The 24,189-nt window shown below is 46.7% G+C and overlaps 2 protein-coding genes across 3 annotated transcripts in view; one reads left to right on the forward strand and one right to left on the reverse strand.

Annotated features, from left to right (window-relative positions):
• The window catches only part of Gpr39 (G protein-coupled receptor 39), a 204,156-nt gene extending 197,801 nt beyond the window's left edge, over positions 1–6,355 (forward strand). Inside the window, exon 2 of the mRNA XM_042258024.2 lies at positions 4,829–6,355. Within this exon, the coding sequence (XP_042113958.2) occupies positions 4,829–5,358 (530 nt within the window). The 3' untranslated portion in view covers positions 5,359–6,355. The remainder of the gene's footprint in view (positions 1–4,828) is intronic.
• Positions 4,487–24,189, reverse strand: part of Lypd1 (LY6/PLAUR domain containing 1) — a 43,377-nt gene continuing 23,674 nt past the window's right edge. For both annotated transcript variants that reach the window (XM_076547252.1, XM_042258027.2), the window contains one exon: positions 4,487–6,036. In XM_076547252.1, the coding sequence (XP_076403367.1) occupies positions 5,801–6,036 (236 nt within the window). In that variant the 3' untranslated portion in view covers positions 4,487–5,800. The remainder of the gene's footprint in view (positions 6,037–24,189) is intronic.

Consider the following 24,189-nt stretch of genomic DNA (forward strand, 5'->3'; position numbering starts at 1 on the left):
AAGCATTGTGTTAGCTATAGAGTAGCTGGGACTGGAGTTGAATTAATTTCAAACAGCCAAAATAGGAAGTTACCTCTGGACATGGTAGGTATGGTATTTAGTCTCAACAGTGTATTGTGGAAAAGGACGAATTTTTTTTTTCAAATGTAACAATGAACAATTGCGTGTCATTGTGAATTGATCAATTTTGCACAGAGGGGCTGGTTGGCTTCCTGTTCCAGGAAGGCTAACTGAACTCTCACACTGCCCGTGGGCACATGACTCAGACTGCCATTGGTGGCACCTTGTAGACCCAGATTTCCATTTTCCTAGAACAAAGTTATCATTTTAAACACAGAGTGGAAGCCATTTTTCTCGCCTCCAGTTGAGGTGGGGGAAGGATATGTCAACAGCCCCGCCAGGCGGTTGGCATGACTTGTGTGTTCCCGAGAGTCAGAGTTTGGGGTGGGACATGCAGAAGACATTTTTGTACTTTCAGAACAATGTAGACGTTGAATAATGTGACCAACACTTTTACGGAAGGTTAGTGAGAGGCTGGCAAAACAGCATACACTGTAGTCAGGGATACACATTCAGAAATCCAATTCAGCAATGCTTGGTAGTGTTGCAAATGCAGGGTACTCAGGAGGGTCCTTGGTGCTGACTGTGTACATGTTAGGGAGTTAGTAAGGGGCAAGGGTGAGTGAAGAATAAAAAAAAAATCTCACCAATGATATTTTCATAGTGATTCCATATTTTACTTGCATAAGAAATCCAGTTATATGTGTGTGAGTTAAGTAGCATTATAAACATTGTTGTCACTCAGTTGTGTAGCTTGTTCTGTTTGTGGGGCTCCTAGCAGTGGGATCAGGACTTGTCCCTGGCACTTGAGCTGGCTTTTGGGAGCCCAATCCCCATGCTGGGTTACCTTCCCCAACCTTGATGCAGGGGGAGGAGCTTGGTCCTGAGTCAACTCAATGTGTCCTGCTTCGTTGGCTTCCATGGAAGACCTGCCCCTTTCTGAATGGAGGAGGAGTGGATGGGGGTAGTCAGGAGGTGGGGGGGAATTAGAGGAGAGGAGGGAGGGGAAACTATGGCTGGTATATAAAATAAATGAAAAAAATAAATTAATTAATCAAAATGTGTTGTCACTGATGTCATTTTTAATCTGCTTGAAAAACTTTAAATTAGTTGTATGGCTTCTGTTATTTCAGTGGGTAGAGTGACATTATATGTGGGTCACAGTTAATGACTTCTTTCTTGCCTGTTTTTTTTCCTTCCATTTTTATGACTATCTCTTTGTGTGTGGTATGTGCATGTACATGCATGCATGTTTGCATAGGTATGTTGAAACCTGTGTGAGGGCATATGTGTGCGCCTGTGAGGGCCTAAAGTTGATGTCCAGTTCTTGATCTTTATTAACTCTTCCACCTTATTCTCTGAAGCAAGGCCTCTCAGTCAAACCCAGAGCCCACCGATCTGGCTAGTCTTACGACCCATGTTGCTCTGGGAAGCCCTAGTGTCCACATTCCAAGGCTGGCACTCCGGGTCGGCTCTTCATCCTGTCCATCCGGCATCCATGTGGGTACCAGAGACCTGAACTCTTGGGAGGCAGGCACTTTAACAGCTAAGCCACCTCTGTAGCCCCATTGCCTGTGTTTCTTTAACAAACTGAAAATAGGAGACATTGGCGGTGTTGCATCTTGAGAGGACAAGGGATCCTGCATCACAGGGTTGGGAGATGGGCAGGTTAAGTGACGCTCCTGACTGCGTTGACCTCTCTGGGTTGTCAGGAGATGAGAACCCCATGTGAGGAGTAAGTGCCCAGCACAGAAGCTGGAGTGGAGGAAGCTAGTTTCCCAGCTCCATGGTCTACATCTAGACCTGCTTGTCTGTACTGGTTAGAACCCATCCATTTCTATTCACACTCTGTCTTTCTTCCTCCAAGTCTGAACTCACGGTCCTACCGGCCTACTTCCACAGCCAGAAAGCCTAGCTTCCTTACCAGGCTCCTTCTCATGGAGGAATTCTGACCTCTTCTCCCATTTGCTGCTACTCATTCAAACGGACCCAGCTGTCGTTTGCTATCTCAGTTCAATTTCATAAATCCTGGCTGAAACTACAAAGCAAGCTCTGGATCACAGTCTGGCCCATCCCTTTTCGTTTACCTGGACACTGGGTTTCTTTCCCCTCCCTCTGCTCTTCCTCTTTCTTCTCCTCTTTCTTTTCTTCTTCTTAAAAAATAAAACAAAACTAAACTAAAATCTCCTTTCAATGGGATGATGATGAAGGATGGTTGGGGCTGAGCAAGCGCATGCAGGAAGCTAACGAAAAGATGTGTAAGCAGGTGATGAGGAGAACAGAGAGGGAATGCACTGTGGAAAGAGATTTAGGACACTTCTCCTCCTCCTCCTCCTCCTCCTCCTCCTCCTCCTCCTTCTCCCCAAAACCTCTCCCCTGTTTCCCCAACATCTCTCCCCCTCCGTCCTGATGTGCCTCCACTTCCTTCCCAACACCTCTCCCCTTCCCACCCTGCCTTCTCTCATCTCTTTTACAGGCTGGCTTTCAGAGCTGTGCCATGTTCGGCCTGTGGGAGGTACAAGGAGCTCCTAGTCAGCTTTCTAGATCCGCAGAGAGCAACTTCCCACCATGTCGCAGAGCGCGCACAGAAAGCTGTGTGCTCCATTTCCATGTTCTGACAAACACATCCTCAGATCATGGCTGGACTTGTTCGGCAAAACTCAATGACAGAAACAAACAAACAAAAAACACAAACAAACATGAAGCTTTGTGAAAACGTGTAGCTTCCTCATATAGTCAGGCATCTGTTCTCCTTCATAATCAATACTGAACTCAGAACTATACAACTTCAAAACCAATCTGGCTCGGGTGGCTGGGACCTCCTCAAAGTCCCAGTTTCCTGTACAAGTGTATTTTTGTTTTTTTAAATCAGGAAGTGTCTGTTTTTGCTGTTTTTATGCAGCAGTGGTAACAAGGTGATTTGGAATCTGCTCTTGACTCGAGATAGTATTATTTATTTATTTTGCTCTTTCATCGGATCAATATGTTGCGTTGCCTATTTTATTCTTAGATTTACTGACCGTCCTCAGGAAAGCAAATTCAAAGGGAAGAAACAAGCAGATTGGTTTTTATCTCAGGGCCCTGGCAGAAGGAATCCTTAGAAATTCACAAAGGACCAGAGTTTCCCAGGCCCTCCCTGCTGACAGATGGCTTCGTTTGGAGGGTTTGTCTTTGGGGGCAGCTGAGTTAGGGATGGTCAAGGTCTCCTCCTCCATCAGCCACAGGGGTAACCTTGGGCTCATGAACATGTCTGCATGCCCTGGACCATTAACTAATGATCAATTTACCATCTACTCTAGGCAAGAAACAGTGATTACCAATTGTTACTTCTCCGTAGTTTTTCTGAGAAAATTGGTGTCAGAGTGGGAAGAAACACTTGTAAAACGCAAAATTTAAAAAAAAATTTACGTTTAATTTTGTATGTGTGGGGAGGGGTGTGCCCAGGACTGAGGTGGCTGGCAGGTGTCAGATTCCCTGCAGCTGGAGTGATGGGCCATTGTGATCTGCCTGATGTGGATACTCGGAACAGCACTTAGGTCCTAACTGCTGACCATCCATCTCACTGGTCCCATCAGATTCTTGCTTTAAGATATCAGCCCCTCTTATGGGAATTTTTGCTCTGACTGCTCAGCTTCCTAAGAAAAAAGAAAGCCCAAAAGATTCCCAAGGCTTATTTTTCTTCTTGTTTTGTTGGTAAAGTCTCGCCATCTTGTGATTCTAGGTGTTTGTCAGAGAATAGAAGAGTCAGTGATCATGTAAGCCAGAACGAAAGCGTGGGGCATCCAAATGAGTGTCTGGAAGGGGCTGAGCTGAGGACCACCCTCTTCCATAGGACCTGCTCACTCCTGGCCATCCACACTACAGCTCAGTGCTACAAAGGCAGAGGGTGTGCCCCTGTCTGTACACAAAATGAGTTTCAGAGATTTGGGTGTTCGGGATAATTTGTTTTCCCATGTGAAGGTAGGAGGGGCATTGGTTCCGAAAATGCTTTACTGAAATAGATAGAAGTATCATGGCTAGAGGTGTGTATATCTTTTGGGACATATATTTATATATTACTTCATCTACATATATATGTCTATGTAAAATGTCTTGTTTTGCGATTTCAGTTTGTCAGAACTGTAGAAGTGGCTGTGGTTATGTAAGGCAGAACTGAAGCACAGGACATCCAAATGTTTCATGCACAAAGAGGGGGACTGAGTGGTACTTCTCTATAATAATCTGTCCCTGATTTGGCTTCTCCTGAAATTGGATGCAAACTCATTGTCATAAAATATATTTGTTGAACCAAAGAGAAGCAACCTCCATTTGACTTAAGAATGTCACTGGGTCTTCTTCGTTCAGTCACTGTTTACAAAACAATACCATTTCACCTAGTATGGCTATAGCTTATGGGCGCACCCCGAAACAAAAAGACAAAACCAGATTTATGGCCAACATGAGATATTTTCTGGATACACGCGCAACAATGAAAACATTTTGAAAATTAACGGGCACCCACAGGTATAAATACACTGTCGAAAGCATTTAACGCTCTTTAACATAGCCAAGTCCCCTGAGCTTGAAGCCGCATTAAATTCTCCTTTGCCAGTGGCAAAAAGAAGCCGTCAAGCACAGCGCTGAAAAATTGGTACCGTTTCCTGGCCAGTAAGCAACAGAACCAAGGGCTGAATATTTTATGGGTTTTATTTATTTATTTTTGTTCTCATGCTGTTCTCTCTCATGTTCTCCCCCATCTCTTTTTCTGTCCTGTTTCTTGCCTGCCCAGGACTGATCGTGGTGACACTGGCCGTGTGCTGGATGCCAAATCAGGTGCGGCGGATCATGGCTGCAGCCAAACCCAAGGATGAATGGACCATGCCGTACTTCAGGGCCTACATGATCCTTCTCCCCTTCTCCAACACCTTCTTCTACCTCAGCTCCGTGGTCAACCCTCTCCTCTACAACGTATCCTCTCAGCAGTTCCGGAAGGTGTTCTGGCAGGTGCTGTGCTGCCGGCTGACCCTGCAGCACGCCAACCAGGAGAAACGCCTGCGTGCCCACTTCAGCTCCGCCAAGGCCAGCACCAGCTCAGCCCGCAGCCCCCTCATCTTCCTAGCCTCCCGGCGGAACGCTTCCTCCCAGAGAAACTCTTCCTCCCGGAGAACTAACAAGGTCTTCTTAAGCACTTTTCAGACCGAGGCCAGGCCCGGAGAGGCTAAGCTCCAGCCTTTGAGTCTTGAGTCACCACAGACTGACCCAGAGACCAAACCAGCTGATGCCACGACAGAAAATGGTTTACAGGAGCAAGAAGTGTGAATGTCAAGTTCCGAAGCCTTGAGCAGAAACTGGCTCTTCCCTCCCATAAAAGCGAAGTCACCTTCACACAGCCGTCCCCCAATAGACTGTGACTCCTAGCAGGGACAGAATGGAAGCTCGAGGCTTTGGGAAGGGCAGATGCATAGCTCAATGACTTCTAAGGGCTGATTCTTCCAGGCTGGCCTTGGCGGTGGCTACACGGATTGGGACGGGAAGATCTGGGCTTTCCGCGCTATGCTTTTTCTTCACCTACACACGGAAATTCAGACTGAATATCTTCAGAGCTTACAAAGTGTTCCTGCATGGCAATCTCGCGTTACTTGAACGGGAACAAAAAGACCCCTTTGTCTACTCAGAATAAAAGGACACCCAGAAGAGACTCGGGGAGGTGAGAGTGCGGGCCAGACAGATGATGCAGCAGGGGCTGGCGTCTCCTTTAGCTTCAGCAGTGTGCCAGGCAGAGGGCTAAGTTGAAAAGCAGGGCGGTGGTGAGAAGCCCTGGCCTGACGGCCGAGGCGGAGCTGCCTCTTTTCTTGGGCCTCGGCCCGTTGCAGAGAGGAGTGTTGCAGCAGCTGATGCACACGGAGTTCAGTTTCCCAGGGGAGCAGAAGGACTGGTACCCAGCCGAGGCGATGAGACAGGCTGCTGAGGACGCACACGACTTCCGGTACATGATCCCTGCAACACAGGCCCGGAGAAGGGGGGTTAGCACGTGCGGTCCGTACGTAGTCCAGCCATCACTCTGAGCCCAGATCTGAGTGCATAGTTTTTACCTTAACTCTTCCCACAGAAAGGGTTCTTGTCCCCTGAGCTAGGAGATGGCTCGGGGTGTAAGAACTCTCAGGTTGGCGCTATCCTGGGAGTCCTTTTGGGTGACTGCATGGAGGTCACACAGAATCTACGGTGAATGTGACAGACACCGTTTCACTTTGGACAAAATTGTTCTGACAGCTATTTTAGTTGCTGTATCCATGAATAAAGAGCTATTAAAATCAAAGTCTCTCTCTGTCTCTATCCGTCTGTCTGTCTCTGTTTCTGTCTCTCGCTCTCTCTGTGTATGTGTGTATGTGCAATGTATGTGTATGTGTGCGGGCAGTATCCTTAGCAAAGGCCACTGGATTCCCCTGGAGCTGGAGTTATGGGTGGTTGTGAGCTGCCTTATAGAGGTGTTGGGAGCTAAATTCAAGACTTTCATAAGAGCAGTATATGTATACTCTTAACCATCTCTCCCGCCCCCACACCCAGCTTTTTCTATATGGGTTCTGGGCATCAGACTCAGGTCCTCATGCTTCATGGCAAGTGTTTTTACTGACCAAGTCATCGTCCCAATGACAAGGCCTACTTTTAGATTAGCTCCTACGCTATACTAGACGACAAGGTTTTTCTTTCATTTATTATTGTTCAAACCATCTGTCTCATGCTAGGACCACATACCACACATCCAGATGTTATCTCTGTTATTACCTAGTAAGTGGCCAGAGAGAGAGACGGCTCTCAACTGTGAGTTTATTAAATCCTAGAATTCTCTGAATACAGAACATTTCAAAGGGAGTACTCCCGGTCTCTATTGTAGGGACCCCGATTTTAGGGGTACACTGCGTTTAAAGAGCAGGTAGAGGCACTGACAGTGTATCCAGGAAGCACTTTGCCCTCAGGGCAAGTTGGCATCGAAGAGCTGGTTGGAGGTGGGGTGGGCGCTGGGAGACGGCTCAGTGGGCAAAGTGTTTGCCCTGCAACCATGAGGACCAGAGTTAAGATTCCCCAGAGCACACGTAAAAGAGCCAGGGATGGTAACACAGGCTTATCATCCTAGTGCTGGGAGATAGAGACGGGGAGATCCCTGGAGCTTACTGCCCAGCTGGCCTATCCTAATCCAGGCTCAGAGAGAGACGCCGACTTAAAGACTAATATGGAGAGGTAGTTGAGGAAGACATTTGATATTGAGCTCCGGCTTCCCCACACGCAAGCACACATGTGCATGTGTACTCACCACACAGACAAAGAAGCTCTCTGGAAAGACTACAGAGCTCACCTCAAGGAGTGCAAGCGTCTTATCCAATCCCAGAGGAGCTGTCAAAGTAGGGCATCCCTGATGATTATAGGATTTTTTTTTTTTTTAAAGCTGAGGGTTCACTACAGTTAAGCAACCCTCATAATAATGATAACAAGGCTGGGGATGTGTCACTGTTGACAGATGCCTCAGCAGGCGTGAAGCCCTGGACTCCACCCAGCACTGCATACACTGGCTGCAGTGGTACACACTTGTAACCCTAGCACTTGGGTGGCGGAGGCATGGGGATCAGGGGGTCCAGTCACCCTCAGCTCCGTTGTGAGTTTGATACCACCTGGGGCTACATAAGCCCTTGTCTCAAAGTATTAACAGTTTTAACAGCTGAGCATGTAAGGGCCTTCCCGGAAGTCAGACACTGTGCAGATGGCTACCGTGTGCCAGCTCGGTTAGTTCCATTTCTGAAGTTTAGATATAGTGTGCCCTGGAAAGTCCTGTGTAGAAAAAGCTTGGTCCCCAGCATGGTGCTGCGGGGAGGTGGGGTTCAGGAGGAGGTCTCAGGTCACAGCATGTGTGTTCTTAAAGGGGACAGTGGCACTCTAGTTTCTCTCTCTCTCTCTCTCTGTCTCTGACTCTGTCTCTCTCTCTCTCTCTCTCTGTGTCTCTCTCTCTTGGCTATGGATGAGGGGCCCTACTTCTTCATATGCATCTACCATAATATGTTGTTGTATCACCACAGGTCTCTGACCATGGATTGAGCTTCCAGCCCCGTGCTCAGCCCCCCTCTCCTGTGTGTGTGTGTGTGTGTGTGTGTGTGTGTGTGTGTTTGTGTGTGTGTGTGTGTACATGTGGAGACCAGAGATCAACCTCAGATATTGTCTCCCAGGAACCACCCATCTTGCCCGAAGAATTATAAGCATGTACCACCACATATGGATTTGTTTAAAGTATGTGTCCTGGGCATCAAATTCAGGCCCTTTGGTGCTTGCATAATGTGCACTTTGCTGCCTGAGAGATCTCCGCAGCCCCCCTCAAAACTGAGCCAATACAAGCCTTTCTTTTCCCCACATTGATTCTTTCAAGCATTTTGCTCCAGTGATGAGAAGCATGGCTGAAAGCATTAGGAGGAAGACCCCCATGACTGTGTGCAGATCCGGAGCCTGAGGGCTGCTTACTGAGGCCTAGTAGCTTGCCTGGGTCCCATCATCAGACTCTGCTGTCATCTGCAATAGAACACGTTATGGCGGCAAGTGTAGTCTGAATGAGAAATGCCCTCCAGACGCTCGTGTGTTTGAAGCCTTTGTCTCTAGATAGCCGCCCTGTTTGGAAAGGTCAGACAGCCTTCCGAAGGTGGAGGCAGGAGGAAGTAGATCACTGGGAATCAGCCTTGAGGTTGGATCATCTGATCTCACCTCTTGTCTGCAGGTGGACTGTGGCCAGCTGCACTACGCTCTTGCTATCTCCATGCCTTCTCCCCGATGAGAGACTGTATCCTTCTTAGACTTCAGCGGTAACCAGCCTAGTGTCCTAGCACAGCTATGAATATGGCCCGACATATTTGTGGATGACAGCGTCGTATCACAATGTCATGGACACTCCTACCGGTGACAAAGTGAACCTTTCCTTCAGTTGCTTTTTGTTAGGTATCCATCTGGCCACAACAATGAGCATAATAACTAATTCAATAGCCAACTAAGCATGGAGATGGATGAGTTTGCAAGATGTGTTGACTTGGACAATGAGCTTTGGTGTGAGTGTCTGTGAACCTTTTTCTATAAACAAATGGCTTTGATTTGGGATGGATAAGATGAAATGATGACACCAGACTCAGAAGCCAGGGTCTCAAGTCTGCATGGTGCTTTTTGCCGCTGAGTGATATAATGTCCTCCATCAGAAGCCAGGGACCTTTACCCAGCAATTGCCTGCAGGGTGTCTGGGCAAATGTGGTTTTGGTTTGCACCCCTCCTCCAGGAGAATTGGCGGTTTGGGTGTGCGGTGTAGAAATAGTAAGGATTCAAACTGCCTGAAACTCTCAAAGGGAGGTTAAGAAGTACTTTCAGCTTTCTCAAAAGCATGCAATTTCATGTTACTTTTTTCTGTAACTGCATGTTTGTAGGGATTGATTTTCTAGCACTGGTCAGCCATCCTGGAAGTCAGCTCCTCTGGAGATACAGGGAGAGTGTAGGAATGCTCCTATGTAGAAGGCATTGTTTCAGTTCCCAGGCATTCTCTAAAATGTTTCCATTCACTCTGCCTGTTAGAAAATTAAGTTTTACACGATATATTCCTAACCTTGATTTTATTTTTATTTTATATTTTAATTTTTCCTGTCTATTACATCCTGACTGCATTTTCCCCTCCCTCCTCTCCTCCTAGCTCCCACCCCCACCTCCCCTCTCCCCCAGATCCACTCCTCCTCCATTCCCCTTCAGAAAAGAGCAGCCCCCCCCCCCAGGGATGTCCACCAAACATAGCATTACAATAAGACTAGCCACATACCTTCATATCAAAGCTGGATGAGGCAACCCAGTAGGAGGAGAAGGGTCCCAAAAGCAGGCAAAAGAGTCAGAGACAGCCCCTGCTCCCTTTGTTAGGAGTCCCACAAGAACACCAAGCTACTTAACCATGACATATATGCAGATGACCTAGGTCAGACCCATGCAGGCTCCCTGATTGTTGGTTCAGTCTCTGTGAGCTCCTATGCGCCCTGGTTAGTTGATTCCGTGGGCCATATTCTGTGCCAACCTCCATTTTAAAAGTGCTGTCATTCGCCAACCCAGCTACTTAAAGGAAAAAAAAAAAAAGCTCATCCTAGTTGGATGATGCAACTAGGCAAATGATGTCTCTGTGTGGCACACACACACACACACACACACACACACACACACACACACACAATGACGTTACATCACTTGGGCTGACAGGGGTCCCCCAAGAGCCATAGAGCATCTAACAAAAACATCAGCACCAGGCATTAGGAACCTTCTTTTGAGTTGTTGGTCAAGGGGACCCAAGAGGCTTCCAAAACAGCATAGGCTATTACTGTTGCCCTTGCTTGTCTCCCTGAGGTTGAAGGTGAATCTCTATTGTTGAAGACACCACCTACTTCAAACACAGGACTCAGGAGAGTCTAGCCAGAACTAGCCTGAAAGTCTCCTTCCTAATGATTAACTTTCATAGTAGAAGAAGGTGCTATGCAAACTCCCTAAAGAGAAAAGCAACCAACAGACCTATTCAGCTGTAAAGTCTGTGAACCACAATGGCTGGTGTGGCAAGATAGTCCTAAAGGTGCAGTAGTGGCACTCATATCTTGGCAGTAACCAACAACTACCTAGGGCTAGTGAGGTCATGGATCCTAGAGGCAACCTTGGACTGCGGCTTTACTAGGACAGCATAACTCCTAACTGCATCCTTAATACTTAGTCTTAGAATCACAGGTAAGTGTGGCTCTCATCCCTCACCAAAGAAACTTCTCTTTGCAGCAGACAGAGATGATCCAAAAAACCACAACCTGCCAAAATACAGAGAACAGTTGATCATGGGGTGCCCAGCTTGAACAGAGGGTGTTCTTCTGGGAAGAGAGGTTAGAAAGATTGTAAGAGCTAGAGGGCCAGAAAGTCTACTGTGAGATCGATCACATCTCCCAGAACAGACAGGGAAGCTGTCCCTGTGATAATGCAATGGATGGCCGCCTTGAACAGGACCTGAACAATGACAATAGCAATAGACAAGCTAATGTAGAAAAGAGAAGTCTCATAGAGCCTCACCCACAAAGAGCTATAGGCAACTAATGACTGCCAAGAGAGGGAGAATTAGTCTTCAGGGATGAGTCCCCTAATTGGTTATCCAGTACCAATGTGACCAGCTGTGAAAATGTGGAGCTCAATCTCGGTGGACTAAATGGACTAAGCAAGTTATATCAATATGTGTGTGTGTGTGTGTGTGTGTGTGTGTGTGTGTGTGTAGAAATAATAATCAGAGAAAAAGAGGATATAAGTTTGAGAGGGAACCCAGGGGTGAGCATGGGAGGGGCTAGATGGAAAAGGCAAAAGACATGGGAGGGGTTCGAAGGAAGAATGGGAAATGGAAAAATGATTTAATGATATTTTAATAAAAAGATTTTTAAAATCCTAAACATATGAGATGTGTGTGTCTCAAAAATAAAAAGTAAAAAGAAAAACAGTAAACTTCCAAAGGAGGGAGGCAACCAACAGTCCTGCCCATCTGTGATACCCATGAACCACATCGGGGACCAGCATGGCACGATAACTCTGAAGGTCCAGTAGGGGCAAGCACACCGTGGTGGCAGCCAGTGGCTCTCTTATTGGACAGAAGACTCACTCAACAAAAGAGAGACTACACCTGGTACCGAAAACCTAGTCAACTAGTCAGTGCTGGTGAAGTCACTGTTGGAGGAGAGTCTCCAACTACTAATTTACTAAACCAGCATAATCCTTACAAACCATCTGTAAACATTAGTCCTGATACACACAGATACGTGCAGTCTTCACCTCTCACCAAGGAAACTTCTTTCTGCAACAGAAACCACTGCATAAAACCACAACCAATCAAAACGCACAGTTGTGGAGTCCAGTCCCCTCTGTAGGCATGTACAGAACACTCCCACAGCTAAGGCAGAAAGATTGTAAGAGCCAGAGGACCAGAGCATTTACTGTAAAGTTGAGTCTCCTAATAATATCAAAAGCTGTACCCATAAATTCTCACCAACATGACTGTTCAAACATGAGCTGAGCAAGGAAGATATCAATGCCAAACTGGACAGAGAAAAGTCCATGAGGCCTCAGCCTTACACAAAGGGCTGTTGGCAGCTGCAGCTGAGGAAAGCTGGGGAGGGGAGAGGCTGGGGCGAGCACACCAACGGGTTGTACAGAGACAAAGGTCAGTCTGGAAAGCATATATATGGGTGGGTAGCGTTATAGGAACTGAAGGGGTTAGATTAGGTTTTTTGTTTTGTTTTGTTTTGTTTGTTTGTTTTTTGGTTTTTCGAGACAGGGTTTCTCTATGCAGCATTGGCAACCTTTCCTGGATCTCGCTCTGTAGACCAAGCTGGCCTCGAACTCACAGAGATCCGCCTGCCTCCCGAGTGCTGGGATTAAAGGCATGCGCCACCACTGCCCAGCCAAGATTTAGGTTCTGTGTGTGTGTGTGTGTGTGTGTGCATATGTGAGTGTGTATGGAATGTATGTATATACATATATGCATGCAATAATAATTAGTGAAAAAGAGGCCGTGAATTTGAAGGAGAGAAGGGAGGGGTTTGTGGGAGGTTATGGAGGGAAGAAAAGGAAGGGAGAAATGTAATTAAATATAAACTAAAAAAAATTTAATTTTGAAGTATTATTTAAAGCAAAAAGGGGTGGCTGGGAAGTGGGTACCATGCTTGCCATGCAAGGATGAGGACCGGGCTTAACTCCTCACACCCACATACAAGCCAGATGCCGCAGCAGAACACATCTGGAACCCCAGAGCTGGGGGTGCTGAGTGGAGGGAGGCAGAGCCCTGGAACTCAACAGCCATACAGTCTGGCCCAGTCAGTGAACCCCATGCCCAATGAGAGGCCCTATCTAAAAAACAGAGGAAAAAGACAAAAAATAAAATAAAAAGAAGGTAGAGAGCCACTGAGGAACATGCCTGGCATCATGATCCTCTGACCTCCACACACGTATACACATTCGTGTACGTGTACCTGCATTCACACATGTATACACACATGAATATAAGCAAACACTACACACACACAGACAGACACACACAAATAACTATAATGATTAAATTTCCTTAATGTATAAAATGGTCCAAGCACTTAGTAAGGAATAAATAAGTAGTTCTTTGTCTGAAAAGTGGAGCTGGTGGATGACAGACACTTCACAGGCGAGACAAGAAGGCCTGGGCACAAGTGCTGTGGTACTCATCCTCCCCACCACAAAGAGATGTGCAAATTGAAACTTCAGTGAGCTACAAGTCCTGCTTAGCACGTGGGCAAAGTTCACAGGGCTTATTAGCGCCGGTTTCCTGGGCTCTGCGAGCAGCTTCTCCTCACTGCACCGGTACAGAGGGCAGACAGGTGTAAATGCCATGAATACGGGGCGGCAGCAGCCATCAACACCAGGAACGCGGCACACACTCCTTGACCCCGTGATTCCACTTGATGAACCTGTCTGCCATCTGCAGACACGTAAACTGTCCATACCTGAGGTCAGTCATCAAGGGGTGACTCAAGTAGCGAGGGTGGACAACTGCTCTGTCTGTCACCAGGGAGCTGCCAAGCAGCCCGCGTCTTATCAGCACAGAGAGAATTCTCCCAGGCATCAAATGAGGAAATGGCCGAGAGACATTTTGTTGTAAAGTGAAATAGAGTCGGACACTTCCTTCCCTGCTCCCCGCTTTTCTTTTTCTTCTCCTTTTTAAGATTTAACGAAGGAACGTTGGCTTCTTTCTGTTTCCCAGTTCCCTCTCTGCGGCTCTGATAAAACACTAACCAAAAGCAGTTTGGGGGAGGGCAGGGTTTATCTGGCGTATGTGTCTAGATCACAATCCATTATTGAAGGAAGTCATCAGGGTAGAAGTTCAAGGCAGGAACCTGGAGACAGGAGCTGAAGCAGAGGCCACGGGGGGGGGGGGGGGGGAGGGGTGCAGCGCTGCTTCCTGGCCTTCTCTCCATGGCTTGCTCAGCTTGGTTCTTCATGTGACCTGGGACCACTTGTGTAGGGGTGGCACCACCCACAGTGGGCTGGCTGGGCCTTCCCACATCTATCCTTCATCAAGAAAACGAAGCACAGACATGCCTACAGGCCAGTCTGATGGGGCATTTTCTTACGTGAGATTCCTTCTTTTCAGATGACTCTAGCTTGTGTCGGGGTGACAAAACACCCGGTCAGCACATCCTATAGTGCAGATATGTTTGAAGAACTTTACAACGCTAGCTCATTTATGTAATCCTTGTAATGACCTCAACACAATTTTCTCAGACATGGAAGCTGACACAGGCATCAGTGAAGTCATCTATACAGGTGACATGTGGTCAAGCTGGGATTTGAACCCAGGAAACGTGATTTACAAACTATACTCTTAACCCTTCTACATGCTGCCTACCGTGTTCACAAGTGCGTATTTGGGGGGTTGTGGAGAGAATGAAGCTTACATATAGATACACATCATTTTACAAGCATAAAGTCTCTCTGGAAGAATACACAGCAAAGAGGTAATATTAGCCGTCTCTGAGGAGAGATGCTGCGTAGTCACAGGGGTAGAAAAACAAATGAGACCCTTCTTTGTAACCATTTGCAATCAAAAGGGAAGAGAATGAAGTACCGTTCTGAAATGACCTTTGAAAATAACAGCCCCAATGAGCAATTTTTATCAAATAGCTTCCCCCTTTCAGTGCCGCGACAACCACGCTCTTCCTACATGTCTGCTAGGGGCTCCTGGGAGTGAGCACTTTCTCAAAAACAGCAAAGCAGCCACAAGAAGGAGGTGCCACAAAGCCCAAGATTTGGGGTCACAAGGCAGGGGGGATTTGTGGCTGTTTTTCCTTTAATCCAGTCCCCATAAGCTTAAGTCTGAGCCTGAAGGGGAAGGGCAAGAATAAAACCAGAAAGCTTTCATGAATGTCTGGTTGGAGCATAAATCAGTACATGTGCTGAGGGATCTGTACACTTTTCAAGATTTTGTTTTTAAGACTGTGTGAATGTGTCCATATGTGTAGGTATGTGCACACGAGTGTAGGTACCTCAGAGGCCACCAGATCCTCTGAAGCTGGAGTGACAGGCAGTTATGACCCACCCTAGGTGAGTGCTGGGAACTGAACGTGGGCCCTCTGCAAGAGCAGAGTGCATTCTTAACCACTGACCCACCTTTCCAGCCCCTGAAGGATCTACACTATGTGTACGTATTTTGTGTGTTACTACAGGTGGAACCCAGGGTTTTGTGCATGCTAAGCACACGCTCAGCCATTGAGCTAAAGCTCCAGCCCTATAATAACCCAAAAGATGCAACTTCAACAGTCATACTGAACATTTATACTAGGAAACAAAAGCATCTTTACATCCTTAATGGGAAAAAGGTACATCTATACTACAGGACATTAAACGGCTTTTGAAAGGAAGTCACAGTGCCCTATGCTGCTCTAGAATGCTCTCAGTGAGGGCAAAAGTGAAGTTACAGAATGACATGTAAGTGCCCTGTTTATATAAGAAAAACACAAAACAGCACAATACTTGCTTTAACCGTGTCTGCAGAGGATATGTCTACAAACTTGTGTGTGAGAGTTTGTATGTCTAAGTGAAAATCAGAGCAAGATGACTAGAAAGGTACACATTTACACTAGATTATCCCATGGTTCCATGAATGGTTTGTGTGTGTGTGTGTGTGTGTGTGTGTGTGTGTGTGTGTGTGTAGATGTGTGTGCACATGTCGAAGTCAGAAGTGCATGTTGGGTCTCTACCATCACCCTCAACCTTATTTTGGTGATAGGGTCTCTTACTGAGCCTGCAGCTTTCCAACTTGCCTAGCCTGGCTGGCCAGCCAGCTCCAGGGAGCATCCTGATTCCACCGCCCAGTGATGAGATCACAGGATCCTGAGGATCTGATGCAAGGTCCTCCTGCTTCCACAACTAGTGATTTCCTGGCCATGCTCTCTCTCCAGCCCTGTTTGTGATACATGAGTGCTTGACAGAGGGAATATATTCACTGATAGATTGCATCTGTAAGTTGCAAATGAACAGAATTGAGAAATACGAATCCCGTGAGCCACTTCTCTGCAGCCTGGGACTCACTGCACGCAGTAGTAACACAGGGCAACTGAGTGTCAAATTGGTCCATACCATGAAAGCCAGCATACAGCCCAGCCTCCCAGATGGGCTTCCTTGCATCAGCATTCAGGTTTGGCGAAGGGTGGCATGGTTTGGCACGACTTTGGCAGCCCTATGGGTGGAGTCTGAGCTGCAGTCTGCCCCAGGTGGACTCTTCTCAACATGTGCAGATGGCTGGGAGGCCCAGCAACCCACTACCCATGAGAGGAGAAGAAAGTAACAGGCAAGACCAGCAGACAAACAACTTCTAAAGACATGAATGACTGAGAGGTGCCCCTTGGCCCTCCACTGCATAGCTTTTTTCTTATAATACATGTTTTACCAATGAACCCACCAAGAGAATGGAAAACCCAATAATTAAAACAGAGCCCAGCACACACTGCCTCAAAAGTATTTGTCAAATGGATAAATGAGGGCCTGAGGAGACCGCTCAGCAGACAAATGCTTTGTCATGTCAATATGAAGACCTGAGTTCTGTCTTCAGAACCCGTCTTAAAAAAAGCCAGGTGGCTGGCACACATTTGTAATCCCAGTACTTGGGGGGCAGAGACATGACAACCTTGAGCCTACTCACCAAGTTCGAGGTCAATGAGAATCATCTCTGTCTCTCTCTCTCTCTCTCTCTCTCTCTCTCTCTCTCTCTCACACACACACACACACACACACACACACAGATACACACAGACACATACCCGAACAAACACCTCTGTACACACACACACACACACACACACACACACACACACACACACTTACCCACAGACATATACTACACACACACTTGCACACACATATACCCTCATACAGATACACACACACACACACACACACACACACACACACACACGAATGAGTGAACAATGGGAGGAAAGGAGGGCAGTGAGCATGGGGTGAGAGAGAAAGAGAGAGAGAGAGTGTGTGTGTGTGTGTGTGTGTGTGTGCAGTGATCCCACTACAGTGAGTGTTTGTCTGTAAAGTGCTTTCAGAACTTTATTTCCAGGCCTGTGCTGTCTCAGTAGCTGAGGTTCCAGCTAAGGCAGATCTCCAGGCCATGGCTGACACAGGTAGAGTATGAAACCCTAATCTTGGTGAGAGACATTCAGGCTTAGCCAGAGCTGCTCCTGTGCTCTACCTCACAGGGACACAGAGATGTGTCCTGTGACTTTCTGGTAGCTTCTCACGGGTGGGATTTGCAGACCGGAAGCTTTGCTGAATACATCGCCCACGATTGCTAAATCAATCAAGATGGCATGCATTTAAAACTTTAATCCTCTTTAAGTCTTTGGAGAGGTGCTGTCCTCCCGGGGACTCGTGGATTTAGTTGGGTGGCTATGCATGCTGGCTTCACAATTGCTGCAAATAGATCTCCTGGAGGAAGTCATTCCTATTCATCTGCCTTATTAAGCTGTGCATGCTGGGGCATGGCCAAGGAGTGAAGGAGAGGGAAGCCAGACATTGACGTCGCTTCTCAGGGGATCCATTCCACTACAGCAATGGCACCCGATTCCGGGGGTGCAGGGAATCGGAATATGGAGATCAATGCTCCCAGGAGTTGTGCTGAACAGGAAGACTGTGGAAGTGAAGAGACAGGGCTGGAGAAACACACAGTGGTTAAGAGAACTGACCACTCTTCCAGGGGGACAGAACCCAAGCGACTCACAACCACCTGTAACTCCAGCTCCAACAGTGATGTGGGGGAGGGCTAGAGAGAAAGCCTAGTCAGCAAAAGTTTTGCTTTGCAATTCTGAGGACCTGAGTTCAATACCCAAACACCTTGTTGAAAAATAAACAAGATGGGTATGGTAGCACAGGCCTTCTATCCCAGTGTTGGGGAGGCAGACTAAGGAGGACTTTTGTTCGGAGGTAGGGAGTTAACTCCCTGGCCAGCCAGCCTACCTTTCTTCTTGAGTTCCAGGCCAGTGAGAGACTATGTCTCCAAAAAAAAAGTGGTGGATGGTACCTCAGGAATGATACCAAAAAAGTCTGACAAAGTCTGTCTTTTGTCTTCCACATGTGCACGGTACACACACACACACACACACACACACACACACACACACACACACACACACCACAGTGGTCGGCACAAAGCGGGTGTTTGCTGTTGCTGCTTTAGTTATTACTGTCCACATCATCTACGGGAACGGTCTGCTCATGCCCTCAGTACACACAAGCAGGTACGCTATATCCCACAGCACGCATCACAGAGCGGGCGTGGACTTCCACAATCATTGACCAACTCACCCGGCATTTAATATGATCTCCTCTTCCCCCTCACTCCCAACACTCTCTCCCCACCCCTCCTGGACTGTACCAGGCTACATCTCGGCCCACGCATAAGCTATACATTTGGATGGGGTGAGGGAAGACCAGAGGCAAACCCAGGGAGGGTCCAGAAGGAAGGAGAGAGGAAGACGTTTCAGAAGCGGAGGTGGATGCCGGATGGCCTTTGTCTCCTCTGCAGCAAGCCCTCTCCCAGGCATCACGCTTGCTTTACAAGGCTGAATTATTGATTACACGGGGGGCAGAAGAAAGATGGTGTTTTCTCTTTGTTGGAGTTCAGCTCTTTCTGCCAGCTCCTAGCACAGCTGGGTCACTGTAGCTTTAGTGGACAGAATAAGAAACATCTACAACAGCCGAGCTGGAAGCAGGCCAACCCGAAAGTGGTCTCCACTCTGGGAGTCCACATTACCCTGAGTTGGACTGCGGATCACAGGCCGGCATTTTGGTCTAGAAGCCTGCCGCAAGTTGACCGGGCTAGAAGCAGGTAGATAAGAAACCGCTTTATAGAACTGATCACAGGTGGGTGCTATCACTCTGCCCTAGGCCTGCCTTCTCTGAAGATGCTTCACTAGACTTGTTAGTGGGTTTAGCACAGCCTGTGCGAGACAGGTAGCCCGTGAAAGCAAGGCATGTAGCCCAACACAACATTGTAAACTTACTTAAAACCTTAAGGTATTTTATTCCTCCCCCACCAACTGATAACTTGATCGCACAGTTCTCCAGTGTGAACTTTGAAGATGACAACAGTCTCATTGCAATGCCATGTAAAATAAATGTCTGTGTACTTGTCTGATTCTCTGGGCTGTGGGGTGGACAGCCCCGTAAGAGCTTTATTAAGAGGCTGGCCTGAAGGCACACCCACTCCCCAGATATGAACCATGCCAAGACTCCACCCGGGGAGAAGTAAGCTCTGAGGGTGGCAGTTTTCAGACAGGAGTGTGGACTCGGCTGTTCTTCTTCAAAATACTCACATTCCCAGAACCACCCAGGCTGATCCCATACAGGTGGTCAAATCACTGCTCTGAGGAGGAAGAGAGCATGCACAGACTTTAAATGTAGTTTTTAATTCTTCCAAAGAGAAGTCTTTTGGATAATTCATTATGCACACAACCTGGCTGGCTGGGCTCTGAGGTTGGGATGGGAGAAGCTCCCGATGGACATGCAGCGGAGCCTCAGCCATGGAATGAGGGCCACATGGTCCCCTGTTCCTCTCTTTTCCCAGGCTGTCTTCTCTATCACCATCTTTTTCTTGCTGCCCCATTGGCACGACTGCCCTGCCCCATAGGTCTATTGGAGGACAGGCTCTCCCAATGCCCTTCAGAGACCTCACCTGTTGAGCAGACACATCATCTATCTCAAAGGGGAGGTAGCCAGGAAAACAGGCCATTCACACAGGCGACTGGGTCAATGATTATTTGGACCACTGACCACTAAGAAAGTGTGATAGTTAACCTTAATAATGACTGGGACACACCCCAGCGTCACCTGGAAAGAGAGCCTTAATGAAGGATTGTCTAGATTGGGCTGCCTCATGGCATGTTTATGGGGGACATCATTCCTTAGGTGGGTGGGTTCCTGAACTGTGTGAATATGGAGAAAAACAGAGCTGAGCACTAGTGAGTGAGCCTGTGTGCATTCATCCCTCTCTGCACTTCCCTATGGATGTGATGTGACCAGCTGTCTCAGGCTCCCATCACTGTGATGCCCCCACAGAATGGGACATACCGTGGAATTGTGAGCTCAAATAAACCCTTTCTCCCTAAGCTGCTTTTTGTCGGGGCTTTTTTTTAAATCCCGGAACTAGAAGTAAACCAGAAATAGGTGGTGTTTTCTTCTTTTTGCCCCTTTAATACCCCATTTAATGGCTTATTCACATCTACCCTGCCTATTGCAGGAGCTGGCACACTTTTCTGGGAAGGCATAGGTGATTAAAAAAGAATCTATCGCAGCTACCCAGTCCTGATATTGCACCACAGAAGCAGCCAGTCAGACACAATTTGTGGATGGCGAGGCTTGGTGTCTTGTGACAAAAATTTATTAGCACAAACGGGCTGCATTCATCCGCTTGGACTCTCATAACAAAACATCGCAGTCTGTGGCTTACACAGCAGAAATGTATGCCCTAGTTGTGGAGGCTAGCAGTTCAAGATCAAGACACGGGGGGACTATTTCCTCTGGAAGGCTTTCTCTGCTGTGTTTAAGAGAGCCACACCGACTTGGTGTTCTCATGCGGTCTTTTCTCTGTGTGTGTCTCTTTCATAGGTCACGAATCCCATTGAGCCAGTGGGCCATTCTCGTGATTTCTGTGGTATATTTGCTTTGTGAAGGACTCCTTTCTGAATATCATCACGCTGAAGACCAAGATTGTGACGTGTGAATTTAAAGGAAGACACAGACTCTGTCCACAACACAGAGAGTGGATGTGACGTCAGTCGATGGAAGGACACAGATAATCCACATCAGATAGAATGGAATTTATCCTGGTAACTGTGGTCTGCACATGTCTCTTCTGTTCTGTCAAATTCCTATCACCTTCCAAACCTATTGCTTCTACCAAGGCTTTCTTCCACAGCTATCTGAGCAATGCCATCAACAGTCTGAGGCATTTGCTTTAGAATGAATACCAAAAAGGGTCTCACTGGGGTCCTCATGGGCTACTCTGTCAAAGGGCTTGGCTAGTTTTACAGGACTGTAGAATCTTCTGGACATCTTTTTAAATGTTTTCCCTCTAAACCACTTCAACAGAGAGCCTGCTTTTCAGGACAAATTCAATCCCTGCTGTTGGCTCAGAATCCTCAGGAGAAGTAACGGGGGCTACCGAAGGTGGAGAAGGAAAAGGGCAGACAGAGTTACAGCAGACCCCTGCAGGCTATTCCCAGTGTGTGCAGGATGAATGCAACCTCACGTGTTACCAGTGTTCTACTTAAAGCCAAAAGTCTGCACGAAAACCTTAGTGGATCCTCAACTGGACGTTTTCCATCAATGCACTGGTCTTGTCCTTGTCCTTGTCCACCCTCCTGTCATGGTCCTTCTTTTGGCACCCCCATCATGAACCAGAAAGCACATCATTTCAGCACGAAGGCTGTAAAACAGCGACAGCGTGCTCTTGTTTCCTGTAACAACCTCGCATCTTGAGGCAGCGTCTCGTGTCTACTGTGCCAGCCTCAAACTCGCTATGTAGCTAAGGATAACCTTGAACTCCCAACTTTCCTGCCTCCACCTCCTGAGATCTGGGATTACAGGCTTTTGCCACCATGCTATGTCTATGTGGAGCTAGGGATGAAATCCAGGGCTTCCTGCATGCCAGTCTACCAAGGAGCCAATGCCTAGACTGACCATCCCCATTTAACCGTGCTGGCTCCAGAGTGCCAGGCTCCAGTGTTGTCTTCCAGGAAGCAAAGGAGTCTTTAAAAGTACATCATAAAAGCTGATGTGGTGGCTATCTCCTCCTCTGGGCATAAGTGGAATTTTTCAGATATGAATTTTTTTTAAAAGAATTTATGGTTTTTTGAGTCATCTTAAAATACCATTTTTGACAATGGGAGGAAGAGAATTAATGGTTTCTTTTCTTCCAGGGAACATTATTTTCAAATGAATCTATACTATTCAAGCGATAATTTGGTAGTTGAATTATTATGTCACTATAATAGTTAATATTGCCAACTTGACAAGTTCTGGGATCAAGTTGAAGAGCCAAGCCTCTGGGCATGTCTACAAGAGATGATCTAGATTAGGTTAATTTAGGTGGGCAGACCCGCCGTAACTGTGGGCAGCACCATCTCACACGCTGGAGTTCCGGGGTTGAATAAGAAGGAGGAAGCAAGCTGAGCACCAGCATTCACCTTTTCCTGCTTCCTGGCTGTGCCTGCCATGTGACCAGCTGCTTCCCACTCCTGCTGTGATGGACTGACTCTACCCTTGAAATATGAGCTAAATAAGCCCTTTCCTCTGTAGGTTGCCCTTGGTAGGAAGTTTGTCACAGCAGTGAGGAAGGTGACCAATAGAGTCGCTTACTAAGAAAGCAGTTTTGGTTGTATTAGTACTTTCTCTGATACATTATGTCCTGACACATCAAAAGGAACAACCATCCATCAGTAGTTTCTGGCAAGGCCAATGGGTCATTGGTTATAAAGCAAGCAGTGATAGTTTTGATAATGAACTAAAACTGGTGTGTGTGTGTGTGTGTGTGTGTGTGTGTGTGTAAGATGTGTGTGCCTATTCATACACATGCAGAGGAGCCAAAGGAGGACATAGAGTGTCCTGCTCTATCACTTTATGCCCTACTTCTTTGAGATAGGGTTTCTCACAGAACCTGGTCCTCAGTGCCTTTCAGCTAAGCTGTGGACGAGCAAGCCCCAGCAATCCTCCTGTCCATGCCTTGTGCTGGGCCAGAGGTGTGCCTATGGATACTCAGCTTCTTTATGTGGGTGCTGGAATGGTTTCTGGTTTTTGACAGAACCTGGGTCCCCATGGATGCACAGTAAGTACTCTTATGCAGTGATCCAGTCTGCTAACAGTTTTTATCAGTGAAAATAAGCTAGAACAAATTCCTAACAGGGCTTGGAGGCACAAAGGAACTTTCATGAGATTCTCTCATCAATGGTTGGGGCTTCTAGAAGGTTTGATGCATCTCTTTTAGCCTCTACTTCTCCATCTCCAGAAGGGAGTTGAGAAACGGGAAAGACATGTTTCATGTTAATTCTGAGAAAACTGCTTACTCAACACAAAGAATGTAGATTTTAAGAGACCAACAAAGTTGGACTAGAATTCTCCTTCAGCTACTTCCATGAATAATATGCTTTATTTCTTAAAAGCCTCAGTGTACCCCTTCACAATTTGAAACACATATGAAGTCAAGATGCATCTTTTATCCAGTGGCATATTACAGTGTTGGTCAACCAGGTGGTGGCCATGACCTACAGTTAATTGAGTGAAGACACAGCAGCAGAGTTAGAGAAACCATTGCCAGCTACACGTTGGAGAAGAGGATTAATATCTTAACTGTATAAAGAATTTAAAAAAATGGAGTCAAACAAGCTAGTAAGTAGCCTAATGGAATAGACAAAAAAATCCTCAAAAGATGAAGCACAAATGACCAATAAATATGAAAAATATTCAACATCTCTAGCCATCAGAGAAATGAAAATAAAAATGACATCAAGATTCTATCTCATCCCAGTAGGAATTACAGTCCTTAAGAAAACTAAGAAATGCTGGTGAGGATATGGACCAAAGGGAACCCCTATTCACTGCTGGAGGGAATTTAAAGTAGTCTAGCCACTGCGGATGTCAACATGGAGAGTGGAGAGTCTTCAAAAAGTGAAAAAATAGATCTCCTGTACAACCCAGCTAGATCACTACTGATGGCCTACCTGAAGGGCTTCAAGTCCAGGTATCTGCTCTCTAGTTTGTTTGTTTGTTTGTTTTAATTCATCATTACTGTTCACAAGAGCTAAGCTATTGAACCAACTTAGGTGTCCAACAAGAGAGGAATAGTAAAGAAATGTGGTTTATAATACATAATGAGATTTTGCTCAGATGTAAGAAAGAATAAAGTTGTTATGTCATTTGCAGAAAAGCGATACAAGTGGAGATACTCACACTAATTGAGTTGTCGTATGTGTTGTCTCATTTATGCATGCACTCTACTCATTACAGATCTATATGTATATACACACACAGATGGCAAGGAAGTAGAGAAGAAACTGG

Source organism: Peromyscus maniculatus, chromosome 11, assembly GCF_049852395.1.
Source record: "Peromyscus maniculatus bairdii isolate BWxNUB_F1_BW_parent chromosome 11, HU_Pman_BW_mat_3.1, whole genome shotgun sequence".
Classification (NCBI taxonomy): Eukaryota; Metazoa; Chordata; class Mammalia; order Rodentia; family Cricetidae; genus Peromyscus; species Peromyscus maniculatus.